Source organism: Carassius auratus, chromosome 43 (assembly GCF_003368295.1).
Source record: "Carassius auratus strain Wakin chromosome 43, ASM336829v1, whole genome shotgun sequence".
Lineage (NCBI taxonomy): Eukaryota > Metazoa > Chordata > Actinopteri > Cypriniformes > Cyprinidae > Carassius > Carassius auratus.
Genome location: NC_039285.1, coordinates 12478678 through 12494455, shown reverse-complemented (window position 1 = coordinate 12494455; position 15778 = coordinate 12478678). Strand labels below are relative to the sequence as shown.

Sequence of the window (15778 nt, the reverse complement as noted above, 5' to 3'; positions counted from 1 at the left end):
TTTTGTTATTGCGTTGGACCGATCAGAATTAAGAGCAAAGGTCTTTGAATGCCGATGGGAGCTGCGTTTGAATTACAATCGTTTTTTTTCCTAGTTGTAGTGATGTTCACACTCGTGCGATGCCTCTTGAAAACATTAGGCCAGTGACACACTGGGATATTGCACCTGTCAAACATAGTCTATTTTGCCATCAAAACTGTTGACGGTGTCCTTTATCAATAGGCTTTATATTTATGCTCAACATGAAGTATAGATATTTTTGTCGTGAAGACAAGATCCTGGTCTGTTGGCAGTCTCCCTCTATGTCACCTACAAAAGGAGCAGCACGCCAGCGCCGCCTCAGGCACGATTCTGGTGTGTAAAGACACAGAAAACGCGAAGCAGCCGCCACGCAACTGACACGCAGCAGAAACGTAGGCTCACGCCACACAGCCAGTGTGTCGCCGGCCTTAGAATCAGCTGCAGGGTGGGATTTGCGCTGAACCATAGACAGTAAAAGAAATGGACACAGCGACCCCATTGGAACTCAATTGAGACAAGTGAAGCCCATTTTTAGTGTTTTTTAGCACTTCCGTTTCTGACGCGCAGACTCAAACGAAGCTTGACGACGTCAGCAACCTGTCTGACAGATGTAAATCCTTTAGTAGCTGTGCGTGCAAACTGCCATCGTTAATCTTGCAGAGACGGCGAGCTCAAGCGGGGAGTTCTTTGTCGTGAGTGAGCAGGAGTAAGTATTCTGATTAATTATTTTGTATAGTATTTTAAGATGTAACGTCAGTACGCCATACTAAGTTAATTGCCTGCGAGCTTCTCCTCCTGTCTGTACGGTAATGCGACAGAGAGTCGAGTGGTTATGACGCAATCGTTAGCCTATTTTTTACAAAAACTGTTTCTACGGGGCCATAATGTAACATGGAAGGTAATGGAGCCCTTTATACATTGTCGTGTATCTTTAGAAATAAATAATGGACAAACGGAGTCTTTAAACGCCTCAGATGTAAAGTTATTCGCTGTCAAAGTGACGCCAAAATGAATGGGAGTCAATGGGATGCTAACGCAAGTGAAGTTCTGCTACAAGATGGCGGCACGCGGCCGACTTCAACTTCCGGTCGACTTCCTTGCCGCCTGCACTGAACACGGAGACTTCCGCCACTTAATATGTTCGTTTGGAAACACGAAAATGTACCTATGTTCCGCATACAAAATATTGCATACAGTCATTCGGTACACACGTGCACCATACCGAAAGCCCTGTACCTAAATGATCCGGTACGAATACACGTACCGTTACACCCCTATAGGACAGTAAGATTAATTTGATTAGTTATAGAATATTAATAATTATTATTGTTGATGTCATGTTATGTGCTCCTACAAACAAGGAAACTTGAAGGGTGTTTTAATAGCTTTTTAAATAGCAATTTTTATCAGACAGCTTGCAGTTCTAAGTCATGCAGCCTTACATTGCAGGGTTTGAAAAATCAAATTGCTATAACGTTGAAACTTTTCAAGACATTGATCACTTACATCTGCTCTGCATGTTAAATTCAGATAAGAGTATGTATATTAACGTAACAAAATAAGTTTAATAGTAGAAAATATGGTTAAAAATATTTGACAAAAAAAGTGTAGTGTATAGATCCATAAAGACTGAACATCACCGAACCGAATTTAAAAAGATTGGTTTGTAGGGAAAAGCCTTTTATTTAAAAGTCAAATTGCAACATGCACAAAAGAGTAAGGTCAGAATTGTTTTATTTGTTATTTATTTAGGAACTAATGTTACTTTTTGGCCTGTTTTATTAACATTATTTCTAATGGTCTAAGAATAGACCCCTGGAAAACCCACGTAAGTCAACCCCTGATCTAAATAGCCTAATAGTGGATTGTGTCCTACTGGCGTGATATAAATTATTACGGGAATAATGTATATCCTTTATTTATTTTTTTATTTTTATTTTTTTTGATCATCTCAGTTTCTACTGCTCTGTTTCTTAGGCTCTGCTTATTGTGCGCCGCAGCTCTTTGAGCACTCAGGATTTGGCAAAAGCAAAACATTAGACTATTCTATGTCGATTTTCTAAGTGCCAGAAATGAAACTTACCTCACACATACAAATGTCTTAAAATAGTGTTTCCTTAAGATTGCCAGCACAAATGTGGTTCTGTACAGCCCTGTTGTGATTCAGTTGATCTTGCTCGTGACCTTTCTGCATTTCCCTCTCTGCTGTTTATTTGAGTGGCCTTTAATCTTTGACCTCTCTATCTGAGTAACATCTACAGCACATGTGCTCTCGTCTCTTGAGTCAGCGTACAGTCTTACTGCAGCAGCACTGCTTGCCCTCTGCCCCTCATCGCTCAGTGTGCTTCTAGTCTTTGGCAGACGGACAGACGCTCGAGTCGAGAGAGAGAGAGAGAAAGAGACTTTTGTATTGCCAGCACAAACTCACACCTCACAAATGACTCATTCACATGCAGGAGAACAAAAGAGACGTTCAGACACAGGAGCTGACAGCAAAGCATCATCCTGCTGGGAGAGGGATGGAGGGATGAGGAGAGGGTGTTAGGATGGGAAGATGCAAGAAAACAGAGGACAGAATCGTTTAGGAACAGATCTTTATGTTTTGATGATAGAGATATCATGATGAAATAAATATTACTAAGGCGAATAAAAAAGAAAGAACAGCTTGAATTGCATTTAAAGAGATAAGCTAAAAACCAAGAAAAATGTTGGAGCTCGAGAAAAGTGGGAGGAAGAATAAGCCCCACTTGAGCTCTTCATCATTCACACTGATCCACATTCATATAGAACAGTGGATCTTACAGAAAAACTTAAAGTCCTCAACTTGCCCTAAAATGTGCCTTTATAATTTGAATTTGAAATGCATAAGGACTAGGGGTGTACCGTAAATGTAATTTCATCACAACATGATCTGACATCAGTTCTATTAGCTAGTGATACTATTGTATAATTGCCAATACTTACCATGAAACATACCATAATTTTATTAAATTCAGAGTCTACAATCAAGACGTTATGTACATTATGATGTTATGTGCTTAACCAAAATAAAACCATTACAAAATTGTAATTTTGTAATAAAAGGAAATACTAAGACTAGTATTTTGTCACTTTTAGTTTTTATTAACAGTTTGTGTTTTTATTTTTTATAATTTTTATTTTTGTTGGTTTTAAAGATGGCGATGAACTAAAAAAAATACAAATTAATAAAAACAATATAGACTTATATAGAAATTAATAAAACAAGCAAATATTAAAATACACATGAAAAAAAAAATGAAGACTATAGCAAACTGTTAAAAAAACCTATAATAATCTTTAAATCTTAATGATTCTAAAATACTAATTTGTTGCTATTTTACAATGCATTTACATTTTTTAACTCATTAGTGCACCATAATGTAACATTATAGTTTAAATAAACTCTCAGGAGACAGCAATATATATATATATATATATATATATATATATATATATATATATATATATATATATATATATATAATATCGAAAAACGGAAAAGAAGTTGCATATGAGATCATCAATCATCTGATGACAGCTCATCACTGGCTCGTGCCATAAGATAAGCAATGATTGTTAATAACATTGTTACTGAAATGTGACTAAAAAACCTGATTCATATTAGCCTTTATACAAAATAATAAAATATACTTGTGAAAAATGCACAATAAAACATTTTCCAAAACATGTTTTACTCTAAAACTGAGTAAATTAAAGCCATAAATTTAACTAGATGTGTTCCAAATTTTATGTTGATATCTGAAAAAGCTCATTTATTTCTAATTGTTTGGATGCAGTACCATTAAAAGTAATATTTCTACTAGATGAAACTGACTTCCCATTATTTTCCAGTGCTGTCATTTTTCAACAATCAAATTTCTTGGTGTGTTCCCATAGCAAGTGCCAAATCTTTTAGAAAATTTCATACCATGCCAAGGATGTTAATTTATTATTATTATTTTTTTACAAATTCAGTCAGAAATTACCACATAGCACCAGAGGGTTAAAATTAAAAATTAAAAATGCCTGTTGAAGCTACGCATTTTTACACCAGCAAATGTTTTCCAGTCGATTCTGCTTGCAAAATATTAGATCTACAGAAATCTAAAGAGTAGCATGCACAGAAGTGGCTGAAAGTGAGCGGTCTGGTTTTGTCTGACAGAAGTGACGTCGGGTCTGTCCACAGCCGGCAGCAGCTGTCAGCGCGAGCTCCTGGTGCTGAACTTTGACCTGGATTCGGAGTGTGTGGATGGAGAGCTGAGAGCGGCGCTGCAGTGGATCGCTGCGTCTGAGCTCGGCGTGCCGGCGCTCTACTTCAGAAAGACTCAGGAGCACAACCTCGCTAAGGTGAGGACAAACGGAGGTCATGCATTGGTCAGAATAATTAACCAGGTCCAAGCACAGCACTTCTCATTCATAAAGTTCTCCAGGCTCTCATGGTTAAATACTTATGAATATAATTTGATTTTAGTGAGAGCTAGCAATAAGAGTTTAATAATCTGAGCTGTGGTAAACTGAGTAAACACTGCTTACATTTTACAATATTTAAATCCATCCTGCAGAATCAAAACAGAAAATTCTAACAACAAGATGAATAAATAAAACCATGTAATCCATCTGGGCCATTATTCTCATGTTACTGATGAACATGAATGCAGTAAGGTCATGTGACTACAATGTTGCATTATACAATTTAAAAACATTTTAACAGTGCACAAAGTACACTGTTTTTAGAGAAAGAATGAATGAGATGTTGTCACTACAGCTGCTCGAGTGTGGAGAAAATGGTGCACAATGCACAGCATATGGAAATATGCTAAAACGAGACAGTCATGGGCGGGGCCTGAGCAATATGATATCATACTGCTCAGGAAATCTAATTGGCTACATAATTTAGATTTTGGGGGGTAAAAAAAAAAAAGTAAATGGATTTTTATCATTGTAAGTTGGTTGTTTCCACACACTGCAAAGGTACATTTATATGAAAACACCATGTAAAAGTGAATTTTGCAATCGATGTCCACCTTAAAATTATTGTTGGTGTAATGGTCAGGTGTCTCTATAGTTTTGTCCATATACGTAGTGTGTTTTCCTTTATTTGTTCTGCATGGCTTTGGCAATTAGTTGTTACATGCATATGCATAAATATGCATGTATGTTAGTGCTAACATGTATGGTCCATAACAAAACAATACTTTAACTAAAATAAAGTCAAAAATAAAATCGAATTCAAAATATCAAGAAGTGTAAAACAACACTGGTATAACTGCAGTGACTGTTGATAAAGATGCTCATGGCTGGTGAAGAACTGAACAGCGTGTGTTTGTTTCTCAGCTCCACAGAGTGGTGCAGTTGGCAGGTCAGAAGGCTTGGCGTGTCGGTGACTTGTTCAGCGCTGTGGCTCAGTTCTGTCAGCTCCACCAGGACCTGGAGCACAGAGGACGACCCGTGCCCAGTCTGTTCGACTGGATACTGAAGACCAAGCGCTAGAGCGCCACCCATCGATGCACCAGGAGCTGGAGATGCCACATATCCGTCCTGAGCTAGCACACATATATAGTGTTAAAACACCAAACACCAACCCCATTTGAGCTGCAAATAGACCCTCACACAACCAAACAGTTTATTGACTATTAGATCCCACAGACTCCTCCACAGCCACCGCCATGACTGTACATCAGCACGTTTTTCTAGAGCTCAGCTGTGAAACGCTTGTTTATCACAGGATAGCAAGGTTTACAACGGCTCCTGATCCCGAGATCCCCAGCATGAGGCTTCCTTAGTTCCCAACTTGCCCTCTCTGACCACCAGCACATCCACATTTGGTATCCTTAAAATTCACAGCTGAGCTTTCATAAACCTTTATTCCTAGACCTCCATCTCTGTAACACTTGTATATGTCTTTGCTAGTTCACAGGAATTATGGGAAGTATTGTAGGAAGAAATGCCTTGTCCATAACTTTGTGCTAGAGATGCACATTCACATAGATAGTGATTTAAGGATATTTCCCTTTAAATTACGCATGTTCCTGTCTTTACGCGCACGCAACGTTAGATCCACCGGTCACCAGCCTGCGCTGGTTAGATGAACATGCTTTAAACCGACCAATCAGCCTTGACGTTTTTTAGCTTGCGGATTTTTACTCTACAACAAACCCGTTTCGAATGCACAACATGAGTTTTTATCAAGAATAGTGGACGTGCGAGCTCTGGTGTAGGGATTTAAAGATATGTAAATGTTTGTATTTAAAGTCAAATATAGTAAGATCCCATTCCAAACACAGTTTGTTGTTTTAAGTTTACATTGGCGAACACGTTCGGTCTTTTTATTGTAGCTCTGAGACTGAAGTCTATGTTTAGTTTTGTGTGACTACTGTTATTTAAGAGAGTTTATTTTGGCTAGATGTAAATAGTCTAGACTGTGAGCTACTGTACCTTTCGGCTGCAAATGGAAATTTCAGTTTTTGTGTTTTATGATCGCAAAGACATGCAGACAGACAGGATCACAGCACTAAAAGTCTCACCAGACCACTGTTAAAGTTCCAGTATAAGAGTATAGAGTATGTAAAGTACAAGTACAGTTTTGTCACGTAAAAGTTGACGTGTAAATGTGAAATCTGGTGGCGTTATGGTTTTCTCCACATAGTAACATAATAGTAATGTGTTTTAATATCAGCGTTGAAGGCACACAACTGTATCCAGTCTGTCTCGATATACCTGAATGTATTTATCTTTTCAAAATAAAATTTGCGCACGGTGAGTTTGATGTCAACAGCCTTTATTTGAACGATTTCATTGTTTGAATACATTTGATTATATACACATTCAGGCGGCTGTTAAAGGAATAGTGCACCCAAACATGAACATTTACTCACCCTCAGTAGATGAGTTTGAAGTGATGGTTTAAAGTTAAAACACATTAAAGATGGATTTGTTTCTTACAAACACACAGCTCTTCACTTAATTAATGTATCAGAGTCTTGTGAGTTATTGTGACATTTTTATGGACTCTCATTCTGACGGCACCCATTCACTGCAGAGCATCCATTGAGCAAGTGATGGAATGCAACATTTCTCCAAATATGTCCTTATGAAGAAACAAACTCATCTATATGGTGGATGTCTTCAGGGTGAGTTAATGTTTAGCAAATTTTCATATTTGGGTGAACTATTCTTTTAACCTAAAAAGGAGATTTTCAAGGATAAATACACTAGAAAATTGTGATTTAATACAGTAAGCCTTAATATTGAATAATTGACCAGGTTTGTACAAGTAAAAAAAAAAATGCACTTAAATTGAAAGACTTAGAGTAACAGTTCTCCCATTGACTTCCATAAAATATAATAATTTTTGGTTTATTTTTATATGAATCAAAATCACTTCTTGTGATAACTGACAGCATGAGTTAAACTTGTATTTGGCTTGTATTAAACTTAACAGCAAACAATGTTGGGAACACTTTACTTGAAGCACTTTATATAATGCATTATAAAAGTATTTTAATGCATTAATTACAATACATTGGATGATCTCATGAATAATCACAGGTATAATAAATTATAATACTTATCTATTTATAACTACAACAAATAAAAAATTATGCATTAAAATTTGACAAACAACCAATTTTAGACTCTGACAATATTATAATGCATTTAATAATGCATTAAATTTACTTCCAGTCATTCATGAAAGATATAATGCATCATTCACAACATGTATCATGAATACCTTTATAATGCATAAGGCTTCAAGTAAAGGGTCACCACAATGTACTCCACACTTCCATGTTCTCTGTGAATTGAAATACTATGGCAGTGTTACAAGAATGCACACAATATCTTAATCAAAAGCGGTGCAGGAGTTCAGGCCGCTCTCTCAGTGCCAGATCCTGCAGGTGTTGTCTTTACTGCCTGAAGAAAGATTGACAACAAGGCATGAAATTACTGGAGAATGATTACTTCTGTGCATTATTGAGTGTTACGCAGGTGGGTGTAATTGCCTGTAATGATGGTGTCTCCCTCGTAGTTGAAAGCGCAGGAGAAGATCTCATCAGAGTGTCCCTCCAGCGCCTGCAAACACACTCCCGTGTTCACACACCACACACGAGCCGTCTTATCCACACTCGCCGTCAAAACACGGCTCCCCTGCGGATTAAAACACACCTAGGGCGAGAAAGTGAAAAGCAAATGATATTTCTGCCTTTTGTCATGGTAATGTGTCATCATGAAACAATTACTTTTTGTTTTGCATATGGGACATCCTACTTCAACACGCAGGAGAAGAACGGGAGAAAGACAGCTGAACTGAATCTGACCCGTGTTGATATGACAGGCGTTTTATTATAGCGCTGAGGAACCGAGTGTGCATGTGCGTACTTGAGTTATCACATTCATACAGGAAATGGAAATATTCTGATGATGACGGTCAGGAGGGGGATGGAAAAGAAAGGAGAGGATATTAAGGCAAGATGCTTTAAGGATAGGACTGAGAAAAGAATAGATGAAGAGCGCAATCAGAATGCAAACGGATGTATGAATATGCAGAAATGATGATGTATGACAGGAAGGATACGGGGAAGGAGGCAAGAGGGCACAACAGGTGGATATAAACAGGAAGGGATCTAGACAGGGAACGGTAAGAAAGAGACTTAGACGAAGAGATATGAGAGGATTATTAAATCTGAGGCTGGAGTGACAGAGGATGGAGGATTCTTACCTTAGATATCTCTCCTTTATGGCCCTCTAACTGACACAAACATTGGAAGGTTTCTGCGCTGAACACTCTTGATGTACCTGCGCACAAAAACCCATGATCAGACTCGATTATAGATCCATCTCACAACAACATGTGAGACTAGATGTGAGTGGGGTAAGATGTGTCACGTTGTGTTTCAAGTTGGCATGAAATCTGATGGGAGAAAAAATATAGATAATATGGCCACGGATTAAGAATTTGTTCACACGACTGGTTTACTTGTGGTTATTACATTTGTTCCCTCACAGAAACAGTCAAATTTGGCCACGACTTAATCTAAACTAAATCTAAAGAACCGATTAGTAAATCATGGCCATGAATTCACCAGGAGTGGGAACCAGTTATTTTTGTTCCTGCATGTCATGTGCAGAACTCTGTGATTCTGTGAATGCATGTTAAAGACCTCACAGCGATACATGTTTCAGTTATATTAACAAAAATGACCTTGTCATTTTTAATCAAAATATCACAAGTAAATATTCTGGTGGAAACAAAAGACTTCTCTTTCCAATCATTTAGTCCACTTAAACCAGCCCCTCCGCAATCAACTGCAACTAAATCCAATCAACAACCACCAAATGTCACCATGTCCCCGCTCTACTTTCCTTTTCTTTTTTAATAATCCATTGCACCCGCATCAACGTGACAATAAAAAAGATCTGTCATGACTCTAAGCTGTCCTCCAGGCAAAGAAGAGAAATGTAAAACTAATATTTCTAATTATATTTCAGAATGTCTGCTATCATCTTTAATCGTAGGGGTAAACTGTCATATTAGTTTCATTATATGGTAATGGAATTATACAGTAATGCATGAAAACAAAAAATTATAAATAAAAAATATATAATAATAAAAAAATAAAAATGAAAAGGTCTTATTTTATAACATACAAATAGTTGTATCTCAGCCAAGTATTGTCCCATCCTAACAAACAACAATGCATCAATGGAAAGCTTATTTATTCAACTGACATAATTGACTCTTATGACTGGTTTTGTCAAATATATGATAGAAAATGTGAGTCTGAATCAGATTGTCTCACCATCAGCAGAGGCCGTAGCGATCAGCTGACCAGTGTAGTTAAAACACACATCCAACACTTCATCATTATGACCCAAGAGAGAAGCCAGACACTGACCACTGTCTGCAGCCCACACCTACACACACACACAATCTGTCATATAACACTGAATGCAAAAAAAACGTAACATTAAAGAGGTCACATCATGAAAAATAGAATTGTTCTTCATTTTTCAGTCGTGTACCATGTAAACAGTTTCAGAACTTGCAAAAACATATTGCTCCAGATTGCTTGCTACATAAATATGAATTTATAACCAAATTAATTTGATTCAGCATCTTGCTATCACACTGCTTCTAATGCAACTGACATAAACTGGGAAGGGAAAAACTAAAATTATCATAAATGGACCTCAGGGGGAAAATCATCATTTAAGAGGCTCTTACACAAGACAGAATGAGAATTACAGAGTGAAGAGAGACAGAAACCTTGCAGGTTTTATCCAGAGAGGCCGTGACGATGAGGGAACAGTCCCAGTTGAACTGAACACAACTGATTTCTCCTCGGTGACCTGTGAGAACGTGAACTTTGCTACAAGAGACAGACAAAGTACACACTGTGGGACGTCAAGCCACATTTATCCAGGGCTTCTAATTTGCACAAATTAAAGACTTAAAAAGGCCTTAAATCAGAGCAGGAAAGTTGTGGTATTAAATGTATTTTTCTCTAATCAACCTTAAATTAAGATATATATATTTACTTCAAACTGAAATAGAATCAAATTCAAATTGAAGATAGTTGACTTGCTTTCTGAGAAATCCCATGGTGTGTTTGTTTGTGTGTGTGTGTGTGTGTGTGTGTGTGTGTTTGCGTGCGTGTGTGTGTGTGTGTGTGTGTGTGTGTGTGTGTGTGTGTGTGTGTGTGTGCGTGCGTGTGTGTGTGTGTGTGTGATTTTAATGAATTAAAGAGTAACTGAGATCGTTTCAAAACCTGTATTTTCAAACTGTTGCTTACGCAACTCGTTTTGAGCTCCCTAGACAATTCTATTTAGAGAACATATTAATGTTTTCAAGTTGGTGCCTAAACTTTCTTTACTTTGTCTTAAAAAAATTTAATTAAGTTTAATAAAACCCTGGTAAATGTAAAACTTTTTTCATAAAACACATCATTTCAACGCAACTTTACAGAAAGTCATACTGGTGTGTCTGTAATGCCTTATTGCCTTAGATTGAGGGATGGACATTATTACAATATATAAGAATGATACGACTGATTTAGATCTTGCTGTTTTCTATTTACAGCGTTGTCTATATCAGAGCTCAAGGAAATGAAGAGATTTAAAAATTGGCTGTTGCTGTATTGTAGTGAAAAGGAAGTTAAAACATGAACTTTAATGTATACACCAACCTGCCAGAACAAGCGTCCCACAGAATGGCAGTGTGGTCAAACGACCCCGTCACCAAATGATCACCCATTGTGTTAAAGGAGAGAGAGATGATCTCGGCGAAGTGACCCTGAGAAAGTGTTGAACGGAGAAACACTGTGAGCGGAGAGAGGATGCTTTAATACAAAGGCAGCCTTTTTCACTTCATATGAATTTCCCCAATTCATCTGTAAGAACTCACTGAGCTATTTATAATTTAGATTCATAGAGAAATAGGTTGCACTTTATTTTACAGTGCGTGTACTTACATGTACTTATAGTGTACTTACAGTGTATTTATCTAAGAAAGTTCTGGTAATACAAGGTAACTACATGGGGTAGGGTTAGGTTTAGGGGTAGGTTCAGGGTTAGTACCTAGTTATTACATAGTTATTGTTGTTACTATAATAAGTACATAGTATGTACATGGGGAACAGGACTGTAAAATAAAGTGCTACCGAGAAATAATTAGAAGGTTGAGAGGGGTAATTACACAGTACACACGCGCACACAAACACACACACACACACACTGCTCAGGGTGTCTACAAGATTTTTGGGGTGACTGTAGAATTTCTTTTTTTTTAGATAGTGTGACTAAAATATTTAAGAGCCACTGACTCCAGTAACTGAACTGAATCAATGCAAGTTTCTCACATCTATACCGCTCCGGTTCAGACGGTGTCACATGACACACCCGTTTGTATTCAGCACACTGCTGTTCCACTAAACAAAGTGGAATGCTTGAATTATCCCATAAATGGTCGTAATGACAGATTTGATGCCAAATCTATTATTAAACACATGCATGGATGAATTTTCACTGATCACTGGAGAGAAATCATTAAAAATCCTGTAGGAGATGAGCACACGAGGGGGAAAATGATGAAGCAAGATGATGAACAATAATGCAGAGAAACCACAGGGTGAGACGTACTGCCAATGTGGACACCTCTTTCCCACTCTCAACATCCCATAATTTAGCCGTGGTGTCCATGCTGCCTGTAGCAACCAGGGTACTCTGAGGGTTGAAGGCCAAGCAGACCTAATAGCAGGCACACACAGAAAACAGAGACAGTATTTGAGATTAATCAACCAAATTCCAAAAGCACAATATAAATGCACAGGGTTCTGTCCCATCTGGCATCCTAATTAAAACCTCTAGACATTATTTGTACAACATACTTAATTTGGTGCCCCTTAAGAGATGGGACGCTAATTTTCTCTCATTGGCCTTGAAGGTGGATTGGATCTCATTTTGGTCCACTTTAGTTACGGTCTCAGATAACTTTCCATTTACACTATTGTCTTTTGAAATCCGATTTACGCCCCCTAAATTGTGTTTTAAAAGTCCCGCCTACTGTACTTCTTTTTAAAATACTACAAACAAATAAAAACATTCAAACACACAAAGAATCAAACACACGCATTAGTGGATTACTATTCTTTTTTTTTTAAAGTGTCAAATCAAGCATGCATTATTGCTCCTGAGGGACAGCATTTCAGTCCTAGATGTCTTAATGGTATAGTTCTCCCAGATATGACCATTCTGTCATAATTTACTCACCCTCGTATCATTTTAAACTCTCACGACTTTCTTTTTCTTCTGTGGAACTTAAAAGAAGATATTTTGGTAACCAAAGAGGTTCAGTTCCCATTGACATCCATTGAATGGACAGAAAATACAACAGAAGTCAATGGGAACCAAAACTTGGTATTTGTCTGCATACAAATACCCACATTTGGGTGGTAGTGTGTTCATTTCACTGTACTCCTGACATTCCAAACCTATTTGTTTTCCTTTCTTCTGCGGAACACAAGTTTTGCAGAATGTCCCGGCAAATATAAAGTGAATTGGGACTGGGCTATCGAGCTTGAAAAAGGGCAACAAACATAAAAGCATATTACTCATGCTATATTTCTAGTCTTTCACAGCCTTTGTGGGAGGAACAGACTGAAAATGAAATGGCTTAAATCAGATACACTGAAACATATCAAGACACACTGTGCCATGCTTGAAGTCAATGACGTCAATTGGTCTCAGTGTGTCTCATGACAAGAAATATGTCCTGAAAAAGAAAAGTCATACGGGTCTGAATGACATGAGGGTGAGTAAATGAGGCCTGAATTATCATTTTGGGGTGAACTGTTATTTAAACTGCTGACTAAGAGTGAATGAAGGGAGAAAACAGTGAGAATGCAAACGTACGATTTCTGCTGTGTGCCCTCGAAATGTGTAGAAACACTTTCCTGTTTCAGCACTCCACAATTTGCAGGTCTTGTCAAATGAGCCAGTGGCAACCTTGTCTCTGAGAGCGAAAACAAGAGAGAGCGAGCGAGAAAAAAGGACAAGGGCTCCTGTTATGACTCAAAGTGACACATAGTCCCATTGTAATAACAACTCCAGTTACCCTGCAGTGCCCTAACCCTGCAGAAAGAGACAGACAGGTGATGGAAAGGGCTTTAAAAGAAAAAAAACTGGGAAAAGATGAAGGGTAAGCCATTCTGAACGATTCAGGGCATGAGTGATCAAATGCACAAGAGCCCTGCTGTTACCCGTAAGGGTTGTTGAAAGCGATGGCATACACAACGTTCCTGTGACCCTCCAAAGTGTGCAGCTCCTCTCCAGATGCGGTGTCCCATATTTTACAAGTCCTGTCATAGCTTCCGGTTATAAAACTGCAAACAGACGGAAAGTAAAGGAGAGAGGCAGAATTAGCGGATGGGAGGGGGAGCAGGCATGTGAGCACGGCTGATAAACTCACCTCGATCCTGATTTATTGAAGGCTACATTCGTCAGGGGCAAGATGTGAGCCTGGAGTGCCTGTAGAGGAAGACAGAGAGACGAATTCTCTGAGGGGGGATGCACTTGACCACATTCATTCATTTCAGAACTATAAGCATGACTGTGTGATTTCCATACATAATTACTATGCACAAAAACTGCAGTTTACCCTCTGCTGCCACCTAGTGGGTAATATCGATATAAGAGTTGCTGATCAGAGTAAATGTCTTTAAAAAGCATTTCATTCGACTATTTAGTTTATATATAATCGTGGTGGTAATAAACGAAAGCAGCAGAATCTTATTTTGGACAAAATCATGATGTAGTGTTGTAGTGTCTTTACAAGTCCTTTTAAATAGTTGTGCTGTGTAACAAATGAACAATGTCTCTAAATTATAAGAGGGAACATAAGTACATGTATAATAAATATAAAATGCTGTTTAAAGGAATAGTTCACCCCAATTTTTTTTTTTTTTTTTTTATTGAGATGAGTTTTTTAATCGGAGCAGACTTGGAAAAATTAATCATTTTGTCTCACCAGTGGATGCTCTGCAATGAATGGGTGCCGTCAGAATGAGAGTCCAAACTGTTGATAAAAACTTCACAATAATCCACAAGTAATCCGCACCACTCCAGTCCATCAGTTAATGTCTTGTGAAAAGAAAAGCTGCATGCATCCCATCATAAGGTGTTTTAACTTTTAACTGTCACATCTGGCCAAAATAATTCCAATTTCTAAAGTATGGATTGGTTTCTTACAAACATGCAGCTTTTCTCTTCACGAGACATTAACTGATGGACTGGAGTGGTGTGGATTATTGTGATGTTTTTATCAGCTGTTTGGACTCTCATTCTGACGGCACCCATTCACTACAGAGCATCCATTAATGAGCAAGTGATGAAACTGGTCAGTATTTACCCTGAAAAGGTAGAACTTGCGGTCGTCCTTTTGGCTGACTTTCTCTTGTAGCTTGCCGATCAGGACTTTGAGCTGCTCAGCGCAGGATGAGCTGATGAGAGGTTCAGCTGCTCTAATGTCGGACACTAACTCAGACACATCAGTCCTAGAGAAGGGAAGTGTTTGTCACATAAAGAGGTCGTCAGTTAATCAGTGTTTATCAGTCAGTAACGTTAGTTCAGTGAGTGAGCTAGTTTTTCAGTCATACTCTGGAGTCAAGTTCAGCAGATCGATGGATTTCGTCCTAAGCTGCCCCCCTTTCTCATAGTCCAGGAATATTCCTGAGCAACAACAAAACTGGCTTTATTTTGCAAATTCGAATCAAATCGTTTGCAGGCACTCAGCAAACCTTTACTACATAAATGGTGTGTTAAATATGTATGTTACCTGGTGGGTAGTATCGTATGTGCAGCCGTTTCAGTCTCATCACGCCAAAAAAGACGGTGTCAACAAACCGTTACCAAGGTGACCAGACGCATGTGCGGCGTACCGCGCACGCGCACGTTCTGCGTGTTTATTTTATTTATTTTATTTTGTTTTGTTTTAATTATTTATTTCCCCTCAACATAAAGTTTTAGCGCAGTGTTTAATTGTGAATTCGCTCGTTTTCTTAAGACAAACATACGAATTCATACGAAATCGCCACCTCGTAAAACAGTCATTTTTTTCATATTATAATTATTATTATTATTATTATTAACCCGGGTCATAAAATGTGTTTGTTTGTTTGTTTGTTTGTTTGTTTTTTTTGTTTTTTTTTTTTGTGTAAAGTTGCTTTGAAACGATATGTAT

The 15778-nt window shown here is 38.0% G+C and overlaps 2 protein-coding genes across 6 annotated transcripts in view; one reads left to right on the top strand and one right to left on the bottom strand.

The window, feature by feature from the left end:
* LOC113061734 (A-kinase anchor protein SPHKAP) overlaps positions 1-6802 on the top strand; it is a 77358-nt gene extending 70556 nt beyond the window's left edge. For 3 of the 4 annotated variants that reach the window (XM_026231126.1, XM_026231122.1, XM_026231125.1), the window contains 2 exons: positions 4205-4389; positions 5377-6802. In XM_026231126.1, the coding sequence (XP_026086911.1) occupies positions 4205-4389; positions 5377-5532 (341 nt within the window). In that variant the 3' untranslated portion in view covers positions 5533-6802. The remainder of the gene's footprint in view (positions 1-4204; positions 4390-5376) is intronic. The other variant, XM_026231124.1, reaches the window with a different exon arrangement.
* A 662-nt stretch (positions 6803-7464) lies between these two features.
* On the bottom strand, positions 7465-15571 carry LOC113061735 (dynein assembly factor with WDR repeat domains 1-like). Of its 2 annotated transcripts, none has more exons than XM_026231127.1 (13): positions 15374-15571; positions 15195-15267; positions 14948-15092; positions 14009-14067; positions 13800-13922; positions 13453-13552; positions 12181-12288; positions 11229-11335; positions 10268-10412; positions 9843-9957; positions 8762-8838; positions 8046-8208; positions 7465-7956 (listed from the first exon to the last, which is right to left on the bottom strand). In XM_026231127.1, exons 1-13 carry the CDS (start codon positions 15411-15413, stop codon positions 7922-7924), a joined length of 1290 nt encoding a protein of 429 aa, XP_026086912.1. In that variant the 5' UTR covers positions 15414-15571; the 3' UTR covers positions 7465-7921. The 2 variants fall into 2 exon arrangements, with proteins under 2 accessions (XP_026086912.1, XP_026086913.1); XM_026231128.1 differs by having other exon boundaries at positions 10310-10412; positions 15374-15530.
* Positions 15572-15778: the final 207 nt, after the last annotated feature.

Bases quoted from the DNA above. Each gene is read 5' to 3' on its own strand.
- LOC113061735 (XM_026231127.1), bottom strand. From the start codon at position 15,413: ATGAGACTGAAACGGCTGCACATACGATACTACCCACCAG. The intron at 15,268-15,373 runs GTAACATACATA...GTTGTTGCTCAG, and splicing joins CATACGATACTACCCACCAG to GAATATTCCTGGACTATGAG. The intron at 15,093-15,194 runs GTATGACTGAAA...TCCCTTCTCTAG, and splicing joins CTGCTGAACTTGACTCCAGA to GACTGATGTGTCTGAGTTAG.